The following is a 27991-nucleotide window of genomic DNA, read 5'->3' on the forward strand; positions in this document are numbered from 1 at the left end:
AAAATAATCTACTTAGAACGCGAAATGAATTTATATTATCTAGAAGTCTTCAGTTAAATGCAATATGAAAATACCTTTTTTTGAACACAAATTCTCATTGAATTTATATTTATCTTAAAATATATTTACATTGCACTTTTTTTTATTAAATTTAATTTAACATGTGCTTACTGCTAATATTAATTTTTTTTTTTTTAAGATTTTGCCTGACTCAGTCCCCTCCACTCGGATTCTCTCAATTAGTTACTAAAGCATAGTCCTATGCGAATTCATTGGTAGATCCGAAATTGGAGATTGAAGGCTGCGGCTGAAGATTATCAGCAATACTTGAAGAGAGCAGTCTCCTTCTTCTATTGGTAATCCTACGGAGCTCCAGTGCTCCACCGGCCAGCGATGGGGGAGGTAAGAAGCTATCTTCTCTCATCGAAGACGGCTTCCAGGTTCTCCTCCATCATGCTTTTGATTTACGTCCTTTCATCCCTATCGGCTGAGGGGATCCTCGCATCCGCTTCCGGTATCTCTCAATTCTTTTATCTGTCTGATTTTTGACACTGTACATGTTGCACATAAGCCTTTTGTTCACGGAATACTTTACTTCTAAACTTTTTTTTTTTTAATTTTTTTTTATTTTTTTTATCATAATCGAAGCTAAAGTATGGGAATAAAATAGTTTAATGATATGCAGTTAATGGGAATGCAATCTGCATCTTGCAACCTGTGTTTCTGAATGTGTGCCATCTTGCCTTTCGGCATAGTATTTATTTTCAGTACAATTTAGTGGTTTAGTAATGAGTTATGTTTTGACAGTTAATTTATGGGGTTTTTTGGTTTATTGTTATGTAGATAGGAGTGATATTTACTTAACAATGTTATTCAAATAACACATATAACAATATTATGATATAGATATGGTGCATTTGATTCAATGCTATCTTTCTTATATTATATTGTTATCCAGAAATAAGAACGATGATTGTAATTTTTAGAACTGTTTAGTTTATGGACCTCCACCACATTAGTGCCATCAGCTACCAGCCAGCTTCTCAAGCTGAGACTAGCTCAAATGGGTTCATTAAGCCTGCTCGATGGCGGATCGTCTGATCATTTATTAGAATGAAGAGTAAATGATTTGAGTTGTTCGGTTTAATACATCGATTTGATGGATTCTAAAGCGAAGGGCGAGAATGTTCCTCCTGAAATCCATAAATAACTTAGATTTTTATAAATTATGATTAGTTTTTTTAGAGATACATTTTTGATTCATATAAATTTATAGGACTCTAACTCCTTTCTGTAACCTCCAATTTGACACCCAGCCATCTTCTCTTTTGATAGGAGGATACTACGTCGATCACCTTCCCGTAGTCCATTATATTTTGTCGCTAGATACTCGCCATTGATTGGCACCTGCCACCGGTTGCCGGCCGATGCTTGACTTTGGATTCCTAAGTAAATTAATGTTGTTGTAAGGCAATCACCATATTTTCTTGTTAAGCGTATAATCTTTGTTTTATCTTTTACTTGTGAAGATCAGTGTGATACATAGGATTCTATCTGTCCAATACATTCCTTGATACTTATGTGATATCAGATTATCTATATTTTTTTTAACGACTCGTTTTTTTTGCTAAATTAGAAATTCATGGTTAGCACGCAAATAGAAACTGAAAATTAAAAGAAAAATAAATATTTTGGAATTTGTTAAATGATTTTATTTTATTTTTTTATGAATAGTTGCTTTAGTAAACGCTACAGAAAGGATATCTTATCCTATCAAAATTTCATTTTTCACGCCTTATGTGCTCTAGTTATCTAGAGTTTATCATTATCTCAGAATATGTTTTTAGCGTGTTTGCTGCTTGGGTAAATGACACACTGCGGTGTACTGGAAAAACACCTTGCATTTAATAGTTTATTGATTGATGTTACTTCTTTGATCTGATAATTTTATGCCTCAGAGCAGAGTGGAACCTGATTTGGGGTTTCTAATAGATATTTTCACACTTAGTAAGTACAATTTGTCTTTCTATTTCTATTCTTTCGAGCAGGTATGACCTTTGGTCGGAGCTCACGAGAACCGAAATATAAGATAGTGTTTCATACAGCAAGTTCTCCCTTTCATCCTGTAAGTAATTTCTATTTCTACCACTTGTTTTATAGTTGTTTGGCTGATATTCTTTTTCTGTTAAATAAATCTTTGGCTCAAAATTCTTTGATGGTGGATTTTGCATCTTCTGCAAGTTTAATCTTCAGTGCCGTTTTTTTAATTATATAATCTAAAATATTTTCAGCAATTTCAAAGAAATTTAACCAAATATTACTGCAAGGATCATTGTGCTCTTGAGAGGTTTTGATTAGTTTATGCAACATAATCTTTACATTCTAGTTCTTGACAATTGTCATTGGATTAATGAACTAGTGCCAAATAAAAGTTCCAAGCAAACCTATTGGAATTACATACTACGTATGGTGGACTGTCATAAATTAGGTGTCATGGTTTTTGTCGTAGATCTTCTAGTGACATCGTTTGTTTGTCCTTTGTCTATATGTTAATATTTAAGGTTATTTTGTCTTTTAAATGCGAACCATCTATTATTAATTGAGATTTAAGGATTTTGTAATTGCAGTGCTTTATTATTACTATGAAACATGAAGAATTGAATTGGTGGATGAAGCTCCTTTACCTCCTTTGGGCTCAAAAGTTTCACAAGCACAGTGCAATGCTCTATTACTGTGTCATGCGCTTGCTTAGATTGCCTTCCTTGCACTTTATGCTTGATCTATCACATTCTTTTTCATCAGTATGCTTGATCTTCAACATCCTGCAATAAATCATTGTCTTCATTGTTCATTGAAAAAATATTATGGTCACTCAACTCTAGGCTTTTTCAAATATTTTCGAATGGAATGGTGAAGATCTATTGTTTAAAATCTTTTGCAGGATAACGAGCAGGAATCCCTGGTGATGACTAATAAGGAGGGACAGAGTTTTGTCTGTTTTTTGCCCGTGGTTGAGGAAACCAAACCTTTGAAGCCAGTTGCCCAGCCAAATTCAACTAGCCTTATCATAGAAACTGACGAGAGGATTAAACAAAAAACACCTGATGAGCTAATTGAAGGAATAAAAGAGAAATGCATCTACAGAGTATGTTCTTTTCAAATACTACGAAGAACTAATCTATGATGGATGTTTTACTATCTTTTACTTTATTAGTTATATTGCAGCATGAAGGATGGTGGTCTTATGAATTCTGCCATCAGAAACATGTGCGACAGCTACATTTGGAAGATGATAAGGTTTGCCTTATAATTCATTGTGAACTTATTGTAAAGGAATTTCATAACATTTTGTTAAGGAATTTCCTGCTCGATAAAATTATTGTGTTTTTTAGATATAAATGTGTCAGGTGAAATTGCAAATGCCTTGAATTAGTCTACACACTAGTTGATTTTGAACATTTGTGTCATGTTGGCATCTTTTTCTTCAGTAAGTACCTATATGAAGATATGGCAGAAAGTCTAAGTTTTTACCTTCAACAGAGCAAATCAACTTTTTTGGGCCCTTAGTATTTCTTGCTACTGTCAGTAAAAAGTACTCATATTGTTTCTAAAACATTCTTCCTACTGACTAATCAATTACAATAACTGAGATTATCTATTAATAGCCAAATTAAACAGATGTATTGGCAGGAAAACTACTAACTCCGTTAAGTATTTTAAAAAGGTGAAAAAAGTTGGGCCAGTGAGATTGGAAGAGATTGGCTTTAAGGTAAAAGAGTAGAAACTTTCATGGGCTAATTATTAAAGTTATAGAATTATGAAACAAAAGGGGTTGACATAAGATTATATGAGAACTGTTCAAAATGATATGTAGATATTCATAACATCAAGAAAAATGATGATAATAAGCTCTATTGGCTGTTAAAAAATATGGAAATTTTAGGTGGATAGAAAATAAACAAATTTTTATTGGAATTTCAACAATTCTTTCTGATCAATTACTACTAATAATAAACTAGGGAATTAATCTTTAAATTTTTATTCCTAGAAGTGCAACCAAAGGGCTTAGTTAAGCAGGTGTAGAGAATGAGGAGATGCGAAGCAAAGATAAAATCAATGAGTGGGGCATTCACATTGCACTGATAACTTTTAAAAATTGAGAAGCTTCTGGCTTACATTCTACTAAGTGCTCCATCTCGGATTCACCTTAAAATCCTACAAATTTTATAAGGTTTTCAAGGCTTTGTTGTTGTACAAATTAGGGTTTAAAACTAAGGGCTTATGTTGAAGCCTTAACTTGTTTAAGGCAAGCCTTTGTGGTTCCTACGCCAGTTCGGCAGATTAATGAGCTAGCCCAATCCAATTGACAATCTTGATCTTGTGGTGGAACCCATCTCTTATCTCACTAAAAAGTTGGTCATTGCTTTGTATGGAAGTTGAAATTAATAATCCTATTTTAGGCACATTGCCTTTTCTTTGTGGTTCCCATCTCTTATGCTCACTAAAGAGGCGATTTTTTTATTTATTAGCATTTGTTGAAAGTTGAAAGAAAAGGCATTATATTTTGGCCTAACTATTTTTTCAGGACTCGAGTGATAGGAATTCAATCTCCTTATAGAATAAACAATAATGCCGATGGAAAACGCAGCAAAAATCAGCAAGAAAGGAAGAGATTATAGACTAATTCTCTTTGATAAAGGCACAACAAACCAAGATATAGGTTGATCTACTATTCAAGAGGTAGACCGACTCTCCACAAATCTTAGGCACCACTTGGAACAACTCATATTTGTCACACTATGGCACAGTTCCTCGTGGATCCATAACGTATAGTGTATGGCGTATCGCGTGCCATTTTAAGCATGGAAAATAATAAAAAATAATTAAAAAACATATATTTATTAATATTAAATACCATTAAATAGCAAACAATAAGTTGATTAAATCAAAATTTAAACATAAGTATCCCGTCAAATAATAAAAATGATAATTTTAAATCTTACAGTAACTTATATTAACATATTTGAAAAGATTTAAGCATAATTTAGTCTAAATTCCACCAAATAGCAAAAATATTAACTTTAAATCCTACAAAAAATTAGATCCTATAAATTTTTTTGATATTTTTTTTTAATTTGATGTTTAATTAATTAATAAATAATTGAGATATTAATATATAAACATTAAAAATATTTAATTATAATTTATAATTTTAAATTATATCATATTTACAAAATAACACACGCCATTTGCATCTTGTGCCATTACCCATGCATGGCAAATAATGCGCACTATTTTGATGCACCACACCATACTAAACAAATAGCTCCATATGTGTGCCGCGCCGCGCTGTGTGTCATGGCGGCCCCTATTTTGCGCTATTGACATGTATGAAACAACTTAAAAAAAATTACAACAAATAATGATATAATGAAAATAAAAAAACCTAATTAACCATATATAAGCTTTCCAAATTTCCTTCCAAATTTGTATTCAAATAAATTCCTTTTCATTGAATAAACTTTCCTAATTTCCTCCCAATTTTATTTTCCAATGGTAAGTAATTAAAGTTGGATTTATTCCCCTTTGGATCCCCCTCTTTCCTTGCCCGCCGTCCATCTTAGTGGGGCCCTCCGCGGGTCCATCAATACTCCTCTTCCAAAAAGTCACATTGTCCTCAAGGTGGAAAGAAATAAATTGCTTTTGAATAAACAAAATTCAACAAATAAGATATAACCCAAATTCAATTGGAGAGGAAGATTTGGCTCTCCCAAATTCTTAGCCATCGGCTAGAGCCCAATCAACTTAAGAATAAACAAAATTAAGCAAACATGACATAACTCTAGCCCTAGGAAAACAACCTACTTAAAGTAAACAATAATGATGTAAATCCCAAAACAGCCCTCCTTTGAATTTTCCATCCTAAACAAGCCTTAATTTCCTTCTTCAAATGGCTTCTAGAACCCACCTCATGTACGCCTCCTGTAAGTAGGGGCCAGTCCCTTCTGGACCAGTTTAACAATACCCTCCTTCCAAAGACCCACCTTGTATGCAAGGTGGAAAGATGGCTCCCTCCTCAATTCTTCGTCATTATAAATAGTGAGAACATGAAGAGTTTAGTCCTTACATATATGCCCCAGTATATATCTCTCCTCACATTTGAAATAGATCTCATTCGCCCTCTTCTCCTGTAAATCTGTTTTTGTGAGCTTCTTGAAGTTTTTCCCACGTCTCCCTCCAACAGTCTTCTCCTTTGGGATTTCCCTAAGAGCACTCGGTGTCAGCTCCTTGGGAACCAAAAATGTGGTGGTCATCCTATAAGAATCTTCTGAGTTGCCGCCTCCAATCCCTCTCTCTAGGTACCCTGAATGTCAACTAACTGTGCTAGCTCCATATTCTCTTCTAAACCATGAGGCCTTATCACTCTAACAGTTGTCCGAATTCTATGTTTGAGATCTTTTATAAAGTTTTCCTCCAGTACAATCTTTGGAAGTTGGTCCAGTCAGATGGCTAGCTGCTCAAATTGCTCATGGTACTCCACCACTATCACTTATTGTGTCAGGGCGAAGACCTGCTCATAGAAATCTCATCTTCTCCTTGTTCAAAAATATTCCAACAAGTCCTTGAACTCCCTTGAGTTCTGTATGGGTCGCCTCATATCCCTCAACTGTTGCCAACGCTTTTCCCTCCAAGCACATCCTGTCCACCGTTAGTCTCTCCTTCTTCGTTAACCTATTGATGGTAAAGTACCTTTCCACCTTGTATATCCACCCATGCGCATCATCTCCCTAAAAACAAGCATCTTAAGCTTCCTCACCCTCGGATCTCCTACGTCCCCCTTGTTTCCTTTATAATTTCTCATTCCTAGGGGGTGGTTCCCCCCAAGAGTCCCAATTATTCCTTCTATGCTCGTACCCAAATCATTCATCAAATTCTCACATTCTCCTTTCAAATTCAGCATCCCTTGGATCATAATCACTCATCCTTTCAAATTCAACACCTCCCCTTTCAAATTCAGCACCCCTTCGGTCATAATACGCCCCTCTCTTTTCAAATTCTACCTCTCTCCTCTCAAATTCATCACCCCTTCATTCATGCCCGACCTCCTCATGCTTCTCCGCATACCCTCTAATTAAGTCCACCCTAAGAATAGGCTCTAGGGGTGGCATTCTTTTTTCTCCCTCCAAATTCTCCGCCTCCTGATATTTCCTTTGCCTTATCGGACTAGGGTTTCCCCACTTTCTTGGCGACCGACAGCTTCCCTCACCTCTGACGACGCCGTTTTGGTTTGGCCCTCGAGCAACTTCTTTAACATCTCCTCTAGGATGAAAAATTTCCCATCAATCTTCTTGTGGATACTTGAAATTTGATTTTTGAAATTTGAAAATTGAGTTTGGAGTTATGAAATTTCATATTTCAATTGTTTGATCTCCTCTTCTAACACTTCTATCTTTCTTCCTCCTATAGGTACCCGGATCTAGACTCCAAACAACAAAAACAACATATATGGTCTTCAAACCACAAAAATCAGCAATACGAAAGGGAGAAAATGCAGTAAAAATTAATAAGGATGTCCTATATTTCAGCCCAAGATACTGCTCTGATTCCAATTTGATAAGAATTAGATGCAATTTTAACAAAATCAGCGGATGAAATACAAAATATTGAGGAGAAAGATGCTAAAAAATAATTTTTATTGGAAGAACTATGAAGAGAAAAGCAAGATACATTTTTTTTTTTGCTTCAATTAGAGGGGAAGATGATAGGAAATACTTGAGTTCGCAAGAATCCCCAAGGGAAATACTTGAGTTTGCAAGCAAACCTATCACTAATTGGTGTAAACAACGAGAATAATGCAAAATTCTTGGCGGAAAAACAGCCCCCAAACGATGGATTGCAATGAGAAAATCAAGTCAAACAAAGACAAAGCAAGATATAAGTGATCCTCAATTCGATAGGAGGGTATCGTTCTCTCCCAAATCTCTAGAAAAGCAATCTAGAGCCCAAACACCCAAGAACTCAAGAGAACACAAAATATTCAAGCATGAGTCACTCCCTCCAACCAGCCCCCTTACTAATACAATTCATTTCCTAATTTCAAACATCTCACATTCAAATTTTCCCTCTCAAACTAGCCTCCCAAAACCCTTCTCCCTATTGCTCCAAATGGACGGCATCATTAAAGGGGGCAGACCCCACCAATCCTCCTTTTGTAAATCTGAATAGGCCTCACAATACCACCATCCCAAAGAATCACCTTGTCCTCAAGGTGAAAACTAGAAAACTGATGTTTCACCCTCTTGAATGGTTCCCACGTGGTATCATAGTCAGGTAGATTCTTCCACTTGATTAACACTTCTTTAGCTCCATCTTCTTTCTAGTGACCCCCATCAATTCTAAGGGATCCAGAATCATCTCAAAGTCCTCAGTAAGTGTTGCCGGTAACTTCGAGCTGGCTGGTAATCTCCAATGGTTCTTCTCAGCTGCGACACATGGAAAACCGGATGAATAATCGCCGTGGGTGGTAGTTGCAGTCGATATGCTACCGCTCCAATTTTTTCCAATTTTACATAGGGCCCAAAGTATCTTGGAGCGAACTTTTCATTTCTCCTATTGGCAACTGTTTTTTATCGATATGGTCGGAGCTTTAAGAAAACCCTCTCTCCTACTTCGAACTGGATGTCCTTCCTATGCCCATTAGCTTGTTTCTTCATAATTTATTGAGCTCTCAGTAAATGCTTCTTCAATTCCTCTAACACTTGATCTCTCCCCTCCAAATATTCCTCCACTGAAGAAACTGAAGTACTGCTACTCTTAAAGTGCACCAAGTGAGGAGAGTCCCTTCCGTACAACACCTTGAATGGAGTTATCTATGAAGCCGAGTGAAAAGAGGTGTTTTACCAGTACTCTGCCCATGATAGCCACTTGGCCCATAGCTTGGGTGTCTCCTACACAAAGCATCTCAAGTAGGTCTCCAAGCTTCTATTGACCACTTCCGTTTGGCCATCTTTCTGTGGGTGGTAAGCGGTGCTCCTCTTCAGGACTGTCCCCTGCAACCTGAACAATTCCCTTCAAAAATGATTGAGGAACACCTTATCTCTATCTGACACGATTTCCTCTGGTACCCTATGCAATCTGACCACCTCTTTGATGAAAGTTGAAGCCACTGTCACCGCTATGTAAGGATGTCGGAGGGGAATAAAATGAGCGTACTTGCTCAATCTATGCACCACCACCAGAATCACCATGAAGCCTTCTGAACGGGGCATCCCATCTATGAAGTCCATGGATATCTCCTCCCATACCCGTCCTGGTAATGCCAATGGTTGTAGTAGTCCCCCTGGTGACATAGCCATGTATTTATTTCTCTGACAGATCTCACACCTTGCCACCATCTCCTCCACATCTCTATGCATTTCCTTCCAGTAAAGCTCGGCCGCTAATCTACTGTAGGTCTTCTGCACCCCGAATGGCCCCCAACCGCACTTCCATGAAATTCCCGGAGTAAGTTTGGGATGTGGATGGAGGTCCTGGGCATCACGAACCTCCCTTGATATAACAGTCTGTCCCCCTTTACTGAGTACCTTGGGTGGCTACCACCTTCCCTTAATAATGCCATCTTGATCTTTCCCAACTCCTCATCCCTAGAGCTCTTCTCCTTAATGGTCTTCCAATCCAGCATCAAAGGAACAGACACTGGCACTGTCTGTAGCTCTCCCATACATCTGGATAACGCATCTGCCACCTTATTCTCCCCTCCTAGTCTGTACTGGATTTCATAATCATACCCCAATAACTTTGACAACCATCTCTGATGCTCTTCAGTCACCATCCGTTGTTCCAACAAGTATTTCAGGTTCCTCTGATCTGTTCTGACAATGAAATGCCTACCTAATAGGTAGGGTCGCTACTTCTGGATGGCTAAAACAATAGCCATCAACTTGATCTCATAGACTGATTTCAACCTTGCTTTGGCTGCCAACACTTGGCTGAAGTAGGCAATGGGTTGCCTATCCTGCATGAGTTTTGTCCCCAATCCGTATCCTGAAGCGTCTGTCTCCACTATGAAGGCCTGAGTGAAGTCTGGTAGAGCTAAGACGGGTACTGTGGTCATAGCCTTCTTTAGTTTCTCAAATGCTGATGTGGCTGCCTCTTCCCATAGGAATCCATCTTTCTTCAACTACTCTGTCAGTGGCCATGTTATAGTACTGTACCCCTTAACGAATCTCCTGTAGTATCCTGTCAGCCCTAAGAATCTTCTTAACTCCTTCAGATTCTTAGGTAAGGGCCATCTCAACATAGCCTTCACCTTTGACTGATCAGCCGCCACCCCTTCCTTAGACACGATATGACCCAAGTACTCCACACTGATTTGGGCAAAACAACACTTCTTCAAGTTGGCCCTTAGTTGATGCTCCTGTAGAACTCCCAATACCGACTTTTCAGTTCTGCTATACACCAAGATGTCATCAAAGAACACCTGCACAAACTTCCAGAGATACTGTCTGAACATCTTGTTCATCGATGACTGGAAAGTAGCAGGGGCATTGGTCAGCCCAAATGGCATAACTAGACCATAATGCCCCTCGTGTATTCGGAATGCTGTCTTTGATATGTCTTCCTCCCTCATCCGGATCTGATGGTATCCAGACTTCAAATCCAATTTGGAGAACATCACTGCTCCATACAGTTCATCTAAAAGCTCGTCAATCATCAGAATGGGAAATTTATCTGGTACAGTCTCCTTATTTAATGCTCTGTAATCCACAAAAAACCTCTAGCTCCTGTCCTTCTTTTTGACTAGTAACACCGGGCTAGAGAAAGGACTTACACTTGGTCTGATGATCCCAACCTCCAACATCTCCCTAATCAGCTTTTCAATTTCATCCTTCTGAATCTGGGGGTAGCGGTAGGGTCCACACTAATCGGTGACACTCCCTCTTTTAGAGGAATTGCATGCTCTTGTTCTCTAAGTGGTGATAACCCTTGAGGTGGCTGGAACACCTCGCTGAACTGCTATATGATCGGTTGCACTACAAGAGGAACATCCCCCTCTTCCCCCACACTGACCCTCTCCAATCATTGCAGTTCTATCAAATATCCTCCTCCAACCTCCTGTATGGTTCTGATCATGGACTTGAGAGACACTCCCACTCTAGACAAACCGACATCTCCCTGTATCACCATTCTCCTTTCCCCCACCACAAATTCCATTCTCAGTGCTCCCCAATTCACCTTGGTCTCCCCCAAGTTTTATAGCCATTTCATCCCTAAGATGACATCCGTACTCCCCAATTCCAAGGTAAGAAAATCCTCCCTCACCTATATCACCTGAATGGTCAACACCACTTCCCTACAAACTTCTATGCCCATTTCTACCTTTTCGGTGCCCATCATCATTCCGTACCCTCATGTGTCCACTAGTTTCACCCCTAATTGATCAACAATTTGGGTGGAGATGAAATTGTGGGTTGCCCCACTATCTATTAACACTACCACATCCCTATCAGCTATCTCTCCCTTCACATTCATGGTGTGATTTGGAGTGAATCACACTATTGAGTTTCGGGAGACTTTTGCCACATCCAAACTACTTCTTCTCCTCTTTCATCTCTAACCTGCTTCCACCTCCCTCTTCAGCTTTCTCGTCATCAAAGACGGTGAGAACCTGGAGAGTTCGGTCTTTACACCTATGCCCTGGCATGTACTTCTCATCGCACCTGAAACATAACCCCTTATCCCGCTTCTCCTAGATCTTCTTCTCTGTCAGCTTCTTAAAATGCCCTCCAAGCTCTCCTCCTCCAAACTTCTCCCTTGGTGCTTCCCATGATCCTCCCAGTATAGCTCCTTTGGGAGCTAGAAAAGTAGTAGTCATCTTGTAGGATCCCCCGGAACTACTGCCATGAGCCCCCCTCTCCAGATGCTTCTGGTCCTCAACTAGCTGGGCCAACTCCATGGCCTCCCCCAAGTCGTACGGTTGCATCTCTCTAACAGTTGCTCTGAGCTCTAGTTTGAGCCATTTCATGAAGTTCCCCTCAAGCACAGTCTCAAATAGACGGTCCAGTCGGCTAGCTAGGTACTCAAACCGATCACGGTATTCTGCCATTGTCCCTTCCTGCGTCAAGGGAAATAATTGCTCATAGAAGTCCCCTCCCCTTTCGGTTCGGAAACATTCTAGTAAGCATGCCTTGAATTCTCTCCAGCTACTGATGGGTTGCCTCATGTCCCGCCATTGGTTCCAAGCCAGTGCCTTTCCCTCTAAGCATAGTCCTGCCGCTGTCAGCTTCTCTTCCTCTGTCATCCAGTTGACGGAAAAGTACGGTTATACCTTGTAGATCCAACCATGTTCATCCTCGCCCTCGAAGATGGACATCTTTAGCTTTCTGACCTTCGGGTCACCCTAATTGCCCCTGGATCCTCTACATCCTCTCATGCCACGAACTGGAGGTGCTCCCCAGCTATCACGATCTTCCCTTCGGCGATCATAACCATAGTCCTCATTAACTTCCCCTCTCCTTCTTTCAAAATCAGCACCTCGGTGGGGGAAATCCCCCCTTCTTCTCACAAAATTTGCACCCCTCTTTTCATAACCCATGCTCATCTCCTCTCTAGAAAATTGTTCTAGAGGTGGCATGTCTTCCTCCTCTAGGATCTCTACTTCTGAATTTTTCCTCACCATAAATGGGGTTCGGATTCCCTCTTCTAACATGGCTGTCGGTGGTTTCTCTTGCTTCCGATGTCGTCGGATTGGTCTTCACCTTTGATAGTTTCTTCAACATCTCTTCCATCAAAGTGAACTTCCCTTCCAACCTTTCATTGTTGGAGGAGATTTGATTTTGAAAATCAAAGAATTTTCCCTCCAAGTCCAATTTTAATTGCCCAATTTCGCCTTCCAACACTTCGACCTTCTTTCTGGCCATCTTTCTTCTCAAGGATCTCAAAAGAGCTTATACCGGATGCAAAAAACCCGCAAATATTACAAAAATTCAATCGCCAATGGTCCCAAGATGATGCTCTGATACCAATTTGTTTGGAAATACTTGAGTTCGCAAGAATCCCCAAGGGAAATACTTGAGTTCGGAAGCAAACCTATCACTAATTGGTGAAAACAACAAGAATAATGCAAAATCTGGGCGGAAAAACAGCCCCCAAATGATGGATTGCAGTGAGAAAATCAAGCCAAACAAAGACAAAGAAAGATACAAGTGATCCTCAATTCGAGAGGAGGATCGTTCTCTCCCAAATCTCTAGAAAAGCAATCTAGAGCCCAAACACCCAAGAACTCAAGAAAACACAAAATATTCAAGCATGAGTCACTCCCTCCAACCAGCCCCTTTACTAATACAATTCATTTCCTAATTTCAAACATCTCACATTCAAATTTTTCCTCTCAAACTAGCCTCCCATAACCCCTTCTCCCTATTGCTCCAAATGGGCGGCAGCATTAAAGGGGGCGGACCCCTCCAATCCTCCTTTTGTAAATCTGAATAGGCCTAACAGAAGATCTAACTCTCCCAAATCCCTAGCCACCGGCTAGAGGCCAATCAACCTAAAACTAAACTAAATTCAACAAATTAGACATAATCCTAACCTCAAGGAAACAACCTACCTAAAGCAAATTATAATGATGTAAATCCTAAAATAGTGCCTCCTTTAAATTTTCCCTTCTAGCCAAACCCTAATTTCCTTCTTCAAATGGCTGTTGGGCCCCACCCTAAGGGGGGCGGGAGTTTGAGGTGGGACAGATCCGACTCCTATAAATAGAGGCTAGTCCCTCTTGGACGGGTCTCATAGAGGGTAGGTGGCGAATGGGTTTGGTGAGGATAAGTTGGAGGACTCAAACCTGAGAGGACTTCTTGGGTTAGATGTTGAGGGGAGGAGGCCCAGGACTAATTCTTTAAATTTTTTGTGAAACCAAATGATTGATAGATGATTTTCTTTTCCCAATTTATGATGAATACAATATTGCAGGTTCCTTGTTGTTAAGACCATCCCACAACACAGGTTCACAGACATGCAGCATCATTAATCATTTTCTAGCTTCGAGGGAGAGAGAGTTAGATAGATAGATGGCTTGTAAAGCTTCTATTTTCTAAATAAAGCATAGTTTTTTTAGCCCAGTGCATAAAGCAATATTTAGAGCAGTTTTTGGGTTTGTTTTACTGATCCTTCTTAGCAAGGTTTGATGGAAGAAAGGAAAAATATCCGGCTATCAATATGAGAACTTGAAGAACCAACACATCAATCATTTCTTGTCCTCAATGATAACAGATCTTCTAAATTTCTTTTCTTTCAGTAAAGAATGATGTTGTTTGCCTGATGCATGCATTTTATTTATGCAAACTTTTGGGTTGGCTTGCTAGATTTTCTTGTAAAGGTCGGAGTGATGGGAAAATATCGGAAGAGAATTTGACTGCTGGAAGTGGGAGAGTGGCTGATAAAACTAAGAACCAGGTGAAGAAATAAGTTTTGGTATCTTAAATAAACAGAGCTGTGCATGCTTATTAAAAATGTCAAGTCATGAAAAATTAATCTGTACATATATTACTGGGCAGGTTATGAGCGGTTTCTGCAATTTAGTTGAAGCCCATCCTGAAGCAAGGTAGGCTTTTGGGATAATTTTGGACTAAATTGAAACATGATGCTCTGAGATTAACTTGGCTGCACATGATAGCTAGGAACTATTTTGAAAATTTTTTGCTTTTGATTTATTAGAAACACACGAAAAAAGCTTAAAATATTCTCTTGATTATTAGTAAGTGGTCAATTTAGTTTTAGAGTTTGATAATGCTCCAATTAATTAGCCTCCACTATTAAAAATTTAATCCCAATTGGTCCAACAACAACAACAACAACAACATCAACAACATCAAGCCTTTATCCCACTATGTGGGGTCGACTACATGAATCTTTTTTGTCCATTGTGTTTTGTTAAGAGCCAAATTCTCATTTAAACCAGTGGGCTCCGAAAATTTGACCCCGGCCTCCGCCTGCTATGCTTTTTCTTTCAGGGGAGTTTTAACGAATTAAGTTCCGTGGTAAATTTTGGGAAGGCAGATGGGTTTCTAGATAAAACACCGCCCAGAGATTTTGCCCTCATTTTACGAGCACTTTATGATCCGAGTTCTAATTTCCTATAGGCGCAAGCCCCTATAGTTAATTACCCCTCTCGATAACGAGAGAGAACTTTCGATTAAGGCTAGTCGTCGATCAGATACATTGTATCCATAGATACATAGTATCAAGTGTATAGTAGCAACATGGGCACATGTATTGGAGAGTTTGTAGGTTTGATATTTAAAATTAGAAATTTCCATCATCTTGCACTTAAAGCGAATGGTCGGGGGAATGAATGATAGACCCGATCAAGATCCCATGGTTTCGTCGTCCTGGGCTATCGTGGTCCCTGGTCTACTTAGTCAGAGGAGGTAGTCAACTCAATCTGACAGAAGAATCCTTATCGGTAGCCTTGGATTGCTTCATCCAAGGGACCTTGTAGACTTAGGGTGGATTTTTGCCTAAGGGGACAAATTTGAATCCACCTTAGCTAATAGAGGGCTTTGTGCCCTATCGATTATATCCTATTGATTCATATCTCAAGAATTTGATGCCACTAAGGAGCGTATCGGCTCTGACCATAACCGGTATTTTGTGGTGTTATTTGGTGGCAAAACGACTCGGTTCAGAGGGCCCCAGGTCATAACCGTTTATCCTGCGGTGCTATTTTGCGGCAAAACCGCTGGTTAGAGGACACGTACCATGTCCTTACTGGCAGGGAATGATTTGAGAATGGATCCTAGTAATATTTTTGACTAGGCGCTAGCTCAATGTGAGTTGAAGTAAGTTTTCAATTGGTCCATCCCGGTAAACTATTGCAGAGTGTGGATGTATTTTGTGATTTAAGTGTTTGATGGTTTGATTTTAATTTTAAACATTTGAATTTTGGGGATTTTGGGATGACATTTTGAAATATTTGAAGTTAACCCCTCTGGTTGAGATCTGCATTCAACACGCCCATCATCAAGGTTTTTGGGGTCACTTCCATTTCATTGACTAGATCTTGTCGACTTTGTCAGTTTACCGACAGAGGATAAGGTTCGTCATAGGCTTTGTGCCTTTATTAGTGAATTCTCATTATTATAGGCCTTGAAGGCCTAATTTGATCTCTTCCCCTCCCCCCCTCCCCTCTATAGTTCGACGAATTTACTGGATTTGGTCGAAGAAGTGTGCAAAGGGGAGAAGGATCGTTACCTTTGCAGAGAGCAAGCTCCCAGCTTTGCTTCCGATCGAAATTCCATAACACCCAAACCAACAGGAGGGGAACGTCGTTGAGGGAGGTGAAGAAATCGGGTGGGCTAAAGGCTTTGAACAGCTAGGGAAACGGAGAGGTCGGGGGTTTCAGGCGATGGAGTTCGGTCAAGTCGGATTGGGAACGAGAATGGAAGGTCGGGATGCTTACGGCTTGGTGGTTGACGACGGGATAGGGCTAGGGGTTGGTTTGAGCTCGGTAGTGGGAAGGAAGGAAGGAAGCTTGTGCGTGGTTTTAGCGGGAGAAGAGCAACCGAAGGCTTTGGTTGGCTCTATATTTAACGATGTGTATGAGAGTAGGATCGAGGAGCGACCACGCTGGATTTTTGGGAGGCGACAGAAGCGACGCCGAACAGGTATAAAGTTATGAGATTTCTGCAGAATTTTGGGATTTTCATTTGTTTTTTATGATGATTTTTTTTTTAAAATTTGCTGTTGGGGTCAACAAAATCTAATCAAAAAAGATCTCTCGGGCCAAAATTTACAAGGCAATTGAAGTGAACATAGAAGATTAATGTTGTGAGTATTTTAGGTAGTGCAAGTGTGTTATATTGATTTCTCTACATGCTATTTTCATTTTTGCATCTATTTGAGCAATCTGGCTTATGTAAAATAGAATCTGTCTTCAATAATATAGATATATTAATGTAGAAATGATTGATTTCTCTATTAAAAATTGATCCCAATTGGTCCCTATTAAGTTCAGAGAATTGGAGAGGGAAAATACTTAAATTTATTATACAAAATTATCCCTATTTATAGATCTATGCAATATATCTTAATAAAGAAACAAATAGTTACAAAATCATGCATAATTTCCCTAATATAATCCTTTCTAAATCAGCCACCCGAATATGGAAGGAGATTGGCATGATCTAGGTGAGCCTCCCACAGATCCCCATCCTGGCCATAGGATTAAGAGCCAACAGATGGCTAGGATGGTTGGGACGATATTTGACATTCTCTCTAAAGCTGGGGAATACATATATATCATTCATAATTTGTAATCAGTCCTAATGTAGAGTTATCAAGTCCCTTGGTGCATCATAGAGTCCTCCATTTGGTCAAAACTTTAGTAGAAATTAGCTTCTAACATTATGGAGGCAAATGATAGTGATAAAGGCTATACCAATCAAGCCTAAAAGGTGTAGGGCAACAATGAAGTCTATGTTGAACAATAGCCCTCAAAATACTGCAAATGGTAATAAAGGTTAGTGGTGGGACAACAAGGAAAGTGGATTAATTATCCTTCGGGTCTATCTCCCTCTTAGTTCTTAAGGGAAGGCTGGCAATGAAGGAAAGACAATAGAAACAAAAAACAAAAATGTTTTTAGGGTTGCATCAAGCTTTGGAGACAGTAACAGAAAAAAATGTGTCAAGCGGCTTAATAGTAGGCACACAGATCTCTTCCTTCTTCGGTCGTCCGATCAAGCTAGCCTTTGCCCTAATACAAATTAGCTATTCGAGTCCACCCAAATAGATCCCTATTCAATCGCTCCGTACATATGCACTCAAGGCCTCTGATCCCTCTGGTTTGATCACAGGAGGTCTTGCGCTCGACTTCTCTCGCCTATGCTTGATCGACTATATATGTAACACGCATGAACGAAGACCAAGCCCAATTCCGCCATCCCCAGGAGGCCTTGGCCGCTGTCCATAGTACGATTTGTGGTCTCATGTAGTCGCACGCACGCTAGAGGAGGCTTTCACTCAGCTCTGCTCGGTTTTTCCCTAGACGCATGCAATAGGAGCCCTCCCGCTTGACTTCTCTCTCGCTTCTGCTCGGTCGACTCTGGATGTTATACACGAGAGGAGCTCTCTCGCTTGATCTCTCCTCAGTCTTGGATGTATGAAGGAAGCAGAACGATCAATGTTCCTTTGGAATTCTAGAAATGAAAGATGGTGGAAGGATCTGTATTCCTCAGATCCGACAATGAAGGCCGGTAGTAAGAATCTATATTCCTTATAATTTGAGCAGTGAAGGTTGATGGTAGGAACCTGTATTTCACATAATTTTTGTAATGAAGGTCGGTGGTGGGAACCTGGAGAACCAACAAGTGCTTCTAATCTCTAGCTCTAGGCTACTAATTGATTGCCAAGGGACTATTTGAGCTTTTTCTTAGAAAAACACATTACCTTTAATATTACAAAGAAAATTGACCACTTCAATGAATTCATGATGAGTCCAAGTAAAAAGCATCCATATGTTCAATGACGATTTAGTTTGACAATAGTGGATAAGATTACTAGCTTTCCTTCAGCCGAGCCACTGATTTGTAGTAGACTATGCATCTACCTAGTCTATTACTTGTATAATCTTATGCTCCCCATGCACTTTGTCATGTATCAAATCTTGCTATCATCATTATTGTCATTAGATTTTTACCAACTACTTGGGATATTGTTGTGGATCCTTGTTTTACATTTGTTCTAGTTATGTGTTGTTTGATGTGTTGAACTTATTCTTTCACAATCAATTTGAGCAACTTCTATCCATATAATATTAGGCCTGCCCCATTTTCTTCTTAATCCTTTGATACTAACTTTATCAACTCATGTAATCTATACATTTTTTGGCATTCGTTGTACATGTCCAAATAACCCAAGTCTATTTTCCTTTTGACCTTTCCCCTAGTATAATTATTCCTTAATTTATTATTCTTAGTTTTTCCATAACATTTATCTTAGCATTTTAATTTGCCACATTCAACTTAGATTTCAATATTTTTCTAATAGCTTAACATTCAGATACATACAATATCATCAAGCTAGTTCCGGTTTAATAAAATTTGCCTTCTAAATCTCTATAATATTTTCTTTTAAAAAAATTCCTTGGCAATTCTCCATTTAAACCATATAGCTTTAATTGTAAAAGTTATATTCTTTTCTTATCTATATTTTCATTTTTTTTTCTCATAATAAATCTTGTTACTTGAATCTATCACATCTAAGTATTAATTTATCCTCTAATAGTACTGAATTATAATTAGTAGCATTATACTTGCTAAAATTATTGATCATTCACCCAATCTATGTTCTATTAATTCTAAAGCTTCCATCTTTTAAATGTTTTATGAACTGCTCTAATTATTTACTTATTTCTGGAGATGTTTAACCAGTTACAATTATATCATCTGCAAAAAACAACACCCGGTTATTTCACTTTGAATATCTTTGTAGCATCTTCGTAATTGATGCAAAATGATTTGTACTTAATAATAACTCTTGACATAAACCTATGGTAATTGAAAACACTTTGGTCTCTTAAGAATTACTTGTGATATTCGTCAATATTCAATATATATATCTTTGTTAACGTCAATTTATCGTTAACATGCATCTTCCTACGTTAGAGCACTCTAAATAAATTCTTTTTCTACTTAATCTCATACCTCCTTAAAATTAATAAAAATCATATGAAGAATCATGCTTTTTTCTCTGCACTCTATTAGTTATTCTTACGCAACAATTTCTTTTATATTATAACTTTCTGATATGAAATAAAATTGGTCTTTCAAAATTGACCAAATTTTTCTATGCTTATATTCCATTACCTCTCATATAGCTTAATTGTAGGACTCATAAATTTGATTATCTAATGTTAGCACAATTATTGATAAAATTTTTTATTCTTAACATTTTTAACTAGATTGGTTATAAAAGCATTTGATTTACTTTGAGATGATCGGGATATTCTCACCAAACAGACGGTTCTGGCCTTCTTTTAATACCTCACTATTCAGAGCTTCTTATTGGTCGATAATTGGAACTTTTTGTGGCTGTTTTTGCAGCCAGTTCAAGAGTTTCTTATGGGCGTGTTTGATCCAATGGCTACAGCTGACTTTAATCAAAATCAGTCAGATGCTACCGTGTTAAAAGATCCTCGTTCTAAAGATGCTTCGCAAAGGCAAATTACATCTCTCTGTCCAATTTTCTCAGTTATCAATTAGCTGAAAAAAAATATATATATATAAGAACTTTACTGTTCTCTTGGCAAATTTTAGGTATCATGCTCATGTGTACACAAATGGAACCTTATGTGACCTAACGAATCAATCTCGAGAGACAGAGATCAGGTTTGTCTGCTCAGAACTTTCGGTTGTAATCAGTTCTATCAAGGAGATTTCCACTTGCAAGTATGTTGTTACCATACAATGTCCAATGCTCTGCAAGCATCCGTAAGCACCTGCAGCTCTTGAATCATTTCTTAATTTGTTAGTTTTATTGCTACAATTAGGGGCTGTTTGGTAGCAGGATTTAGGTTGGATTTGAGACGGATTTGAGCGAAATCCAGAAAAACGGGCAAAAATGCAAAACCAAATCTCACGGCAAATGAAAGCCGCCATAGATGGAAAGTTCCGCCTTTTCATGCTAAATCCCAGATTTCCGAAATCTTGTTTTTAGCCGGATTTACGAAATCCAATGGCTCGCGAGGAAGAGTCCCCTCGTTAAATCCGCTCTATAGCCAAACAGTCACACGGGATTTAATAGGATTTATCATGAATGTTATCAAACAGTTTTTCAGGATTTAGGCCCCTCATGATTCTGAAATCCGGATTTAGACGATTTACAAAATTCTACTTCCTGAATACTACCAAACAGCCCCTTAGAAGTAAAAGATGAGAGCTTTGAGCTATACATAAATACATATCTACTGCCATATTGCAGAATGTTCCACCAAGAAAGACCAATGTGGCACGCTATTCACTGTAATGAGGATCCCAAATACACGAAGACCACAACAGGAGAACATTACAAAGGCGCCCAGATCAAAATGATTGATGATGATTCTGATCACTTTGCAACTTGATTCCAATATATTTGGAATAAGAGAAACATGGACTTACAGGTTCTTGTATACAAGATTTCTAAATTTAAAATGTTCAGATATATAGTTGCACTGTTATGTTCAACTTTATTATTATTATTATTATTTTTTATTTTTGTACTGCCCTGTTTATATATCATGGTTAATATTCAACTAGCTGATCCTAGAGTTACTCTACATGACTCAGTTTTCTTCAGCCACTATTTCTACTGCTTAGTTTAGAGAGTAGATTCTTAAGTTGAATTAATCTGTGCGGACGTCGAACGCCGTCCGGAAACCAATCAGAATGCGTTACGTCACTCCTGTGCTCAGTACCAGGGCTCAATACCGTTGACATGACGCATTCTGATTGGTCTCTGGACGGCGTTCTATGTCCAGTCCCCACACATAATAATTTCTCCTTCAGCTGGGAGGTTAGAAAAAAGCTAATGTTTACTTTACTGTATGATATCCTCTATCAATTAAGTATGTTTCTGTCTTCCATTGGGTGCATATGCTTATTAATCTTGCTGTAGAGGGTATCTGGAGAGATTTTAAAAATGAATATCACTTTGTTCTGTCTTAGATTAAGGGCTGTTGAAATTCGCATCTCATAGCAAGGTATGGCTGAATTCCTTAACAGTTGCTTTTTTTTGTTTCGATTTTATAGGTCTATATTTGAATATTAGCCCATCATAATGTTACTCAAAAACCTGAATTATTCAATTTTGACATTCTTCTACTATGGTATATTATCCATTGATCGCTTAAAATTAAAGTTGGATAATAACAATAGGGGCCGTTATAACTAAACCAGGACAACGCAATTGGTCATCCTTTTAATTTATTTTCAAAATCATTTAAAATATTTTATGATTTCTAATACAACAACACAATAACCACATCAAGCCTTTATCCCACTATGTGGGATCGACTACATGAATACTTTTTCTCCATTGTATTAAGAGTCAAATTCTCATTTAAATCTATCATTTCTAATATTTTCTAAGAAAGTCTTCTTAGGTCTACCTCTACCTTACCTTTCTCAACATATGTCAATTCTGATACATCTACTCTCCTAATAGGGTCATCGGAAGGCTGTCATTTTACATGTCCAAATCATCTAAGGTGACTATGTAATCTTATCTATCACTAGAGCTACTTCATCCTTTTCATGGATATGCTCGTTACGTAACCTATTTCTAAGAGAATCCACTCATCTACTTGAGCATCTTTATCTTAGCAACAATTAACTTAATATCATCTTTTCTTTTTATGGTCAAAATTCTACATTATAAACTATTGCAGGTCTAATCACCATCTTATAAAATTTTCTCTTAAGTTTGAGTGATACTTTTCTATTGCACAACAAACCAGAAGCATTGCTCCACGTCAACCATCCAACTTGAATTCTACTAATAATATCCTCTTCTATTTCACCATCAGTTTGAGTAATATGCCCAAGATATTTAAAACAAGTACACTTATTAATGACTTGATCACTCAAAGTCACAAACCCCCCACTAGATCTATTACTACTAAAACTACACTTCATGAATTCGGTTTTAGATCTACTCAAACGAAAACCTTTAGACTCTAAGGTTGACCTGCATGATTCGAGTTTGCCTTCAACTCCCTTTCTAGTCTTATCAACAAGAAAATATCATCAGCGAAAAACATACAGTAGGGTATATTCTTTTGAAAATGTCTAATAAGAACATCCATGGCTAAAGCAAAAAAGATGACTTAAGGTTGATCCTTGATGTAATCCAATTGAAATAGGAAAATACTTGGTCAAACCATCTTGTGTTTGAACACAAGTAACAGCTCATGCATACATATCCCTAATGACTTGAATATAAGCATTATTAACCCTTTTTTTTTCTAGAACTCTCCATAACACATCTGTTGGAACTTTTTCATATGCATTCTCTGAATCAATAAATATCATATGTAGATCATTCTTATTCTCTCTAAACTTCTCCATCAACCCTCTCAATAAATGAATAGCTTCCATAGTGGACCTACCCGTCATGAATCCAAATTGATTTTGGGAAACATTAGTATCATGTCGTAACCTATGTTCCATAACTCTCTCCCAAAGTTTTAAAGTATAGCACATCAACTTAATTCCTTTTTAATTCGCACAATCTTGTGTATCACCTTATTCTTAAAGATATGAATCAACACACTCATTCTCACTAATCTGGCATCTTTTTAGTCATCAAAATAATATTAAAAAGTTTAGTAAGCCTAGAAACTCCTTCATTTCCTAAGCCTTTTCACACCTCTATTAGGATATAATAAGGTCCAATAGTTTTTCCATACTTCATTTTCTTTAAAGCCCCTCTAATTTTAGTTTTATTAATATACTGATAAAAAAATAAAAATCTCTATTTTCATTTAGAGTGCTTATATCCTTAAAGTCAATCATATTCTTACGATCTTCATTAAAAAGCTTAGCAAAATATCTCATCCACCTTTATTGAATCTCCTCTTCTTAAAAAAATATTTTTTGATCTTCATCCTTATATATATATATATATATACATATGTATATATATATATATATATATATGTATACATATATATATATATGTATACATATATGTATATGTATACATATATGTATATGTATACATATACATATGTATATATACTCATTTAGTTTTCTGAATGCATAAAATATTGATCTTCCTATGAATCATAATATCAATTAATTTCATTAAATTGCATATAAGAAAACCTACATTCCAAGATTCTATATGAATTCTAAATTCATGGACTAGCTTCTTTGGCCACATCCATTCAAGATGTGTAAACCTTTACCTATTTTATACTACAACCCGGTTGCATACTTCTTGTTATATTCAAGCTATATAGCACGTCGCTTCTAGAGAACACCCTAACATTAACAAGATGTAGTAATTGATTCAATTCGTAGAGGAGCTTTTTTATTTCTTTAAATTGATCCTCGATGAGAAGAGCATTGATGAGGGTTTTGCGAGGATTGTGATATCCCAGAATCTAATTTGGTAGAATTATTCTTTTATCTTTTAATAAATAACAACAAGAGCTACCTAATTTCTTTTATCAATATCAATAGCAACTTAAATAAAATTATCGATTAAAGCATCAATATATACATCTATATTAAATTACCAAAAAAATCATATACACAATTCAAGATGTACACAATTATATCATGATTATTTTGTCTTGAGTATAAAAGAAAATTAAAACAGAAAGAAATAGAAACCTAAGGAATCCTACCTAACCTCTCACGCCTGCTTCAATACTTTGATCTTAAATTATTTGATCACATATAATAAGCTAAAAAGCTCCGCATGTCACCAAAATTTATAACTGAATTCAAAACAAAGTAAAGAGGTTAGAGATCAAATTATAGCAGTAACATTCATATGATCATTGAATCAATGTAAAAATAATAAAATTCACATATAGTAGCAGTAGAATCTATAAATAATAAAATATTATAATACATATGCTAGTAAAGCAATAAATCAATATAAATATCAAATATATAAAGCAATTGTTGTATTCGTAATAGCAATTTTTAAAAAATCGAATAAAGCATTGAATTAAAACATCAGTAAAGACTATTGAAATTAAATAAATATATTAAAATTATATATGAATGTACACATGCTATCTAACTATTTTATATCGATATCAAATCAGTATATTACATGCTTATTGTACAGTGAATTAGTAGTATTAAATAATATCAATATCTATATTATTAGCAATTCAATGGCATGAGTAATAAAATAATACAGTTATAATAAATATGTATAGTAATAAGAATAATGCCTCAATAATATGCATTTTGGTAGTCACACTAAACAAATAAGAATTCTAGCTTTCACGGTATTTTTTAGTATTGTATTAGTGTTATTAAACCTTTAGCTCAATAAATAGAGTTATCACTCTTTATCTGTCGGTACAATAATCATCTCCTAATAATTCCCTATCAGTGTATCACATGAATCAGTAGAAGATAAAACTAAATTATAGTATTTAAAGAAAAATTAGTCAGCCCACCATCATGTCCAAGTCAATCAGTCTCCAACTAATAAGTCAAATAGTCTTTACTTATCTTTTACACACACATTATTATCACAGTACTATAATAATATGTTTGAGAGAGTTGCTACTTAGCTTTGTATGTTTTACACTCTTGTAACTTGTATGTTTTTTATGATTCTAAATATTATTATTTTCTCCTAACACATTTTGGAAGATTTATTTTTGCTCTTGTGTGTGCTAACATTTCAGGGAAATCATACTCCAGATTGTTGAAGACTTCCAATCAAAATCAGCTTAGAATATTTTGTAAATTGAAGTTTGTACTTTTCATTTTATTGAGTCTGAGAGAGTGTGATTGTAATTGAGTAACTAAGCACACACACATGGGAAAAAGTTTTAAAATTCATATTTTTTTCTTAAAACTTGATCATACAGTACGAACCATGTTCATACAAGACGATCTGGTCAGTTATATATTCCCAAAAGAGAAATGGAATGAACAAAGAGCTAATTTTTTTTTCTAAGTATAGTTTGTCCATACGATATTTATCGTTCATCCCAGGATGATCGGCTCTATCGTGGTTCGTCCAAATGATATTTATTGTACGTCCCAGGACGATCGGCTCTGTCGCTGTTTGTCCAAACGATATTTATCGTTCGTCTCAGGACGATTGGCTCTATTTACTGTTCATCCAGACGATATTTATTGTTCATCTCAGAACGATCTTCTCTGTTCTGAAAGCTTGTAGTCTGTCCTGCATTTTCGTACCAATGAAGTTTGTAAATAACTGTTCGTACCAAACAAACCATGTTCGTAAGGGATGATGATCGGGTATGAAGGCAGTTCATGCTAATTTACATTGAGTTCGTACGCAACAATTTTTATACTATTTGTACGTATGAAATTAGTTCGTACAGGATGATCGTAGACGCTCAAAAATTGAAAATTACAATTTTTTCGTGTCTTTTTTATAAAAGGTCAACTTAAGACTGTCATGAGATATTTTTTATCACGTGGTCTTCATGAATACTAAAGGGAATTTGAAGGAGAGAGTGAGAGAGAGTGTTTGAAGGAGATTTCTTACTAAGTGGAGTGTGAAGGGTTCACTTGGTTACTCAAAGATAAGGATCTCTGTGTGTTCTTTGTAATTTCTACACTCTTTTCTCTTGTCATTCTAGATTTCTTGTGAGAAGATCTTTCAAGGAGATCTGGTTCTCTGCCGACACTTGAGGAGTGAGAACAGTCGAATGTTCTCTACCTACACTTAGAGAGTGTGAACAGCGGAACGTTCTCTGCATATACTTGGAGTGTAAAAAGCGAAAGGTTCTCTTCCGACACTTGGAAGGTGTAAAAGTACGACATTTCTTTGCCGTACCAGGTAGTGGTGAAAAAAAGTTTTTGTGAAGGCTTCTCCGCCTTGCTGTGGGGGCAAAAGGAGAGATACTAGTGATAATAATGCAATACCTGGAGTGGGAAAGTTCAGGGAGTGGATGTAGATCGTGTTTGACCTAACCACTATAAACCTTTGTGTTTTTTTTTATTTTCGCTACCTTTAATTTCTGCTTTTTATTTTTTAGTGGTTGAAAAATTATATTTGTAAATATAAAAATCAACTTGCTAAGTTTTTTAATCAGTTTCAAATTTTAATTACAAAAAGAGGAAAATTTTTAAATTACCAATTCACCCTCCCTCTTGATTAGCCTTTGGGACATAAGCTTAGGTCTAACAGCCTAACTCAATTTAACAACTTTCAACAAGTGGTATCAAAGCTTAATTTTAAAATCATAAGTTTTTACTACTTTTTGATTAACGACCATGACTACATTTGGAAACTGAAACACATAAGAAGATTACTCTATAACTAGACCTCCCTTGTTTGACAATATTCTTTTCGATTGTTGGAAAAATCACATGTCAATATTTTTATGGTCTCTTGATTATTGTATGTGGATCTTAGTACATGAAGGGTATACAAAACCAACTAGATTAGGTTACGGAGTTAGAGTTAAAATTCCCTTTATAGACTGGACTATAGAACAACATGAACTAGCATAACTTAATGCTAAATGTTTGAACAGTTTCTTTTGTGCACTTAAATCTGAAGATTACATGTGGGTTTTCACTTGCAAAAGTGGAAATGACATATGAGATAGACTTTGTATAACATATGAAGGGACTAACGAAGTTAAATAATATAGACTTAATATCTTGTTGCATGACTATGAACTTTTTTGCATGAAGACCAATGATTCCATTTCTGACTACACAAGATTCACACAAATAGTCACTTCTTTACATGCATTGGGCAGGGAACTAACGAATACTAAAATGGTTAATAAGATACTTCGTTGTTTGCCTAATACTTATGATGCTAAAATAATTGCAATTACAGAGTCTAAAGACTTAAATATTTACTCTATTGATAATCTTCTTGGACCACTAATTGCTTACGAGCAAGGAGTGAGTCAACTAAAGATTGATGCAGGAGAACCACGAAAGGAGAAGAACATTAGACTGAAAGTGGAGGAATCAGAGAGTGATCTATCACAATCTAAAGATGAGGATGACATCGCGTTGATGACTAGACAATTTAGAAGCTTTTTGAAGAGGAAGGAAAAGAGACACCAACAATGGAACCAAGATAAGTTAAATAAGAATGTTAAGGTTTCAAATGATGTGATTTGCTACGAGTGTAGGAAACCTAGACACATTAAGTCAGATTGCCCAAAACCCAAAGCCACTCCTAGCAAGGAGATGGTAGAGGAGAAACCAATTGTAAGGAAGGGTAAAAAAAAAATTTTAAAGAGCTTTCTTGGCGGACTAAG

The 27991-nt window shown here is 37.0% G+C and overlaps 1 protein-coding gene across 1 annotated transcript; it reads left to right on the top strand.

Annotated features, from left to right (window-relative positions):
• The first annotated feature begins 250 nt into the window (after positions 1-250).
• Positions 251-21313, top strand: LOC110091853 (protein OS-9 homolog). Its single transcript, XM_028694960.1, has 7 exons — positions 251-514; positions 2049-2125; positions 2942-3145; positions 3226-3297; positions 20100-20215; positions 20313-20486; positions 20977-21313. Exons 1-7 carry the CDS (start codon positions 394-396, stop codon positions 21116-21118), a joined length of 906 nt encoding a protein of 301 aa, XP_028550793.1. The 5' UTR covers positions 251-393; the 3' UTR covers positions 21119-21313.
• Positions 21314-27991: the final 6678 nt, after the last annotated feature.

Source organism: Dendrobium catenatum, unplaced genomic scaffold, assembly GCF_001605985.2.
Source record: "Dendrobium catenatum unplaced genomic scaffold, ASM160598v2 fragScaff_scaffold_611, whole genome shotgun sequence".
NCBI classification, from domain to species: Eukaryota; Viridiplantae; Streptophyta; class Magnoliopsida; order Asparagales; family Orchidaceae; genus Dendrobium; species Dendrobium catenatum.

Bases quoted from the DNA above. Each gene is read 5' to 3' on its own strand.
- LOC110091853 (XM_028694960.1), top strand. From the start codon at position 394: ATGGGGGAGGTAAGAAGCTATCTTCTCTCATCGAAGACGGCTTCCAGG. The intron at 2,126-2,941 runs GTAAGTAATTTC...AATCTTTTGCAG, and splicing joins CAAGTTCTCCCTTTCATCCT to GATAACGAGCAGGAATCCCT. The intron at 20,487-20,976 runs GTAAGCACCTGC...GCCATATTGCAG, and splicing joins CCAATGCTCTGCAAGCATCC to AATGTTCCACCAAGAAAGAC.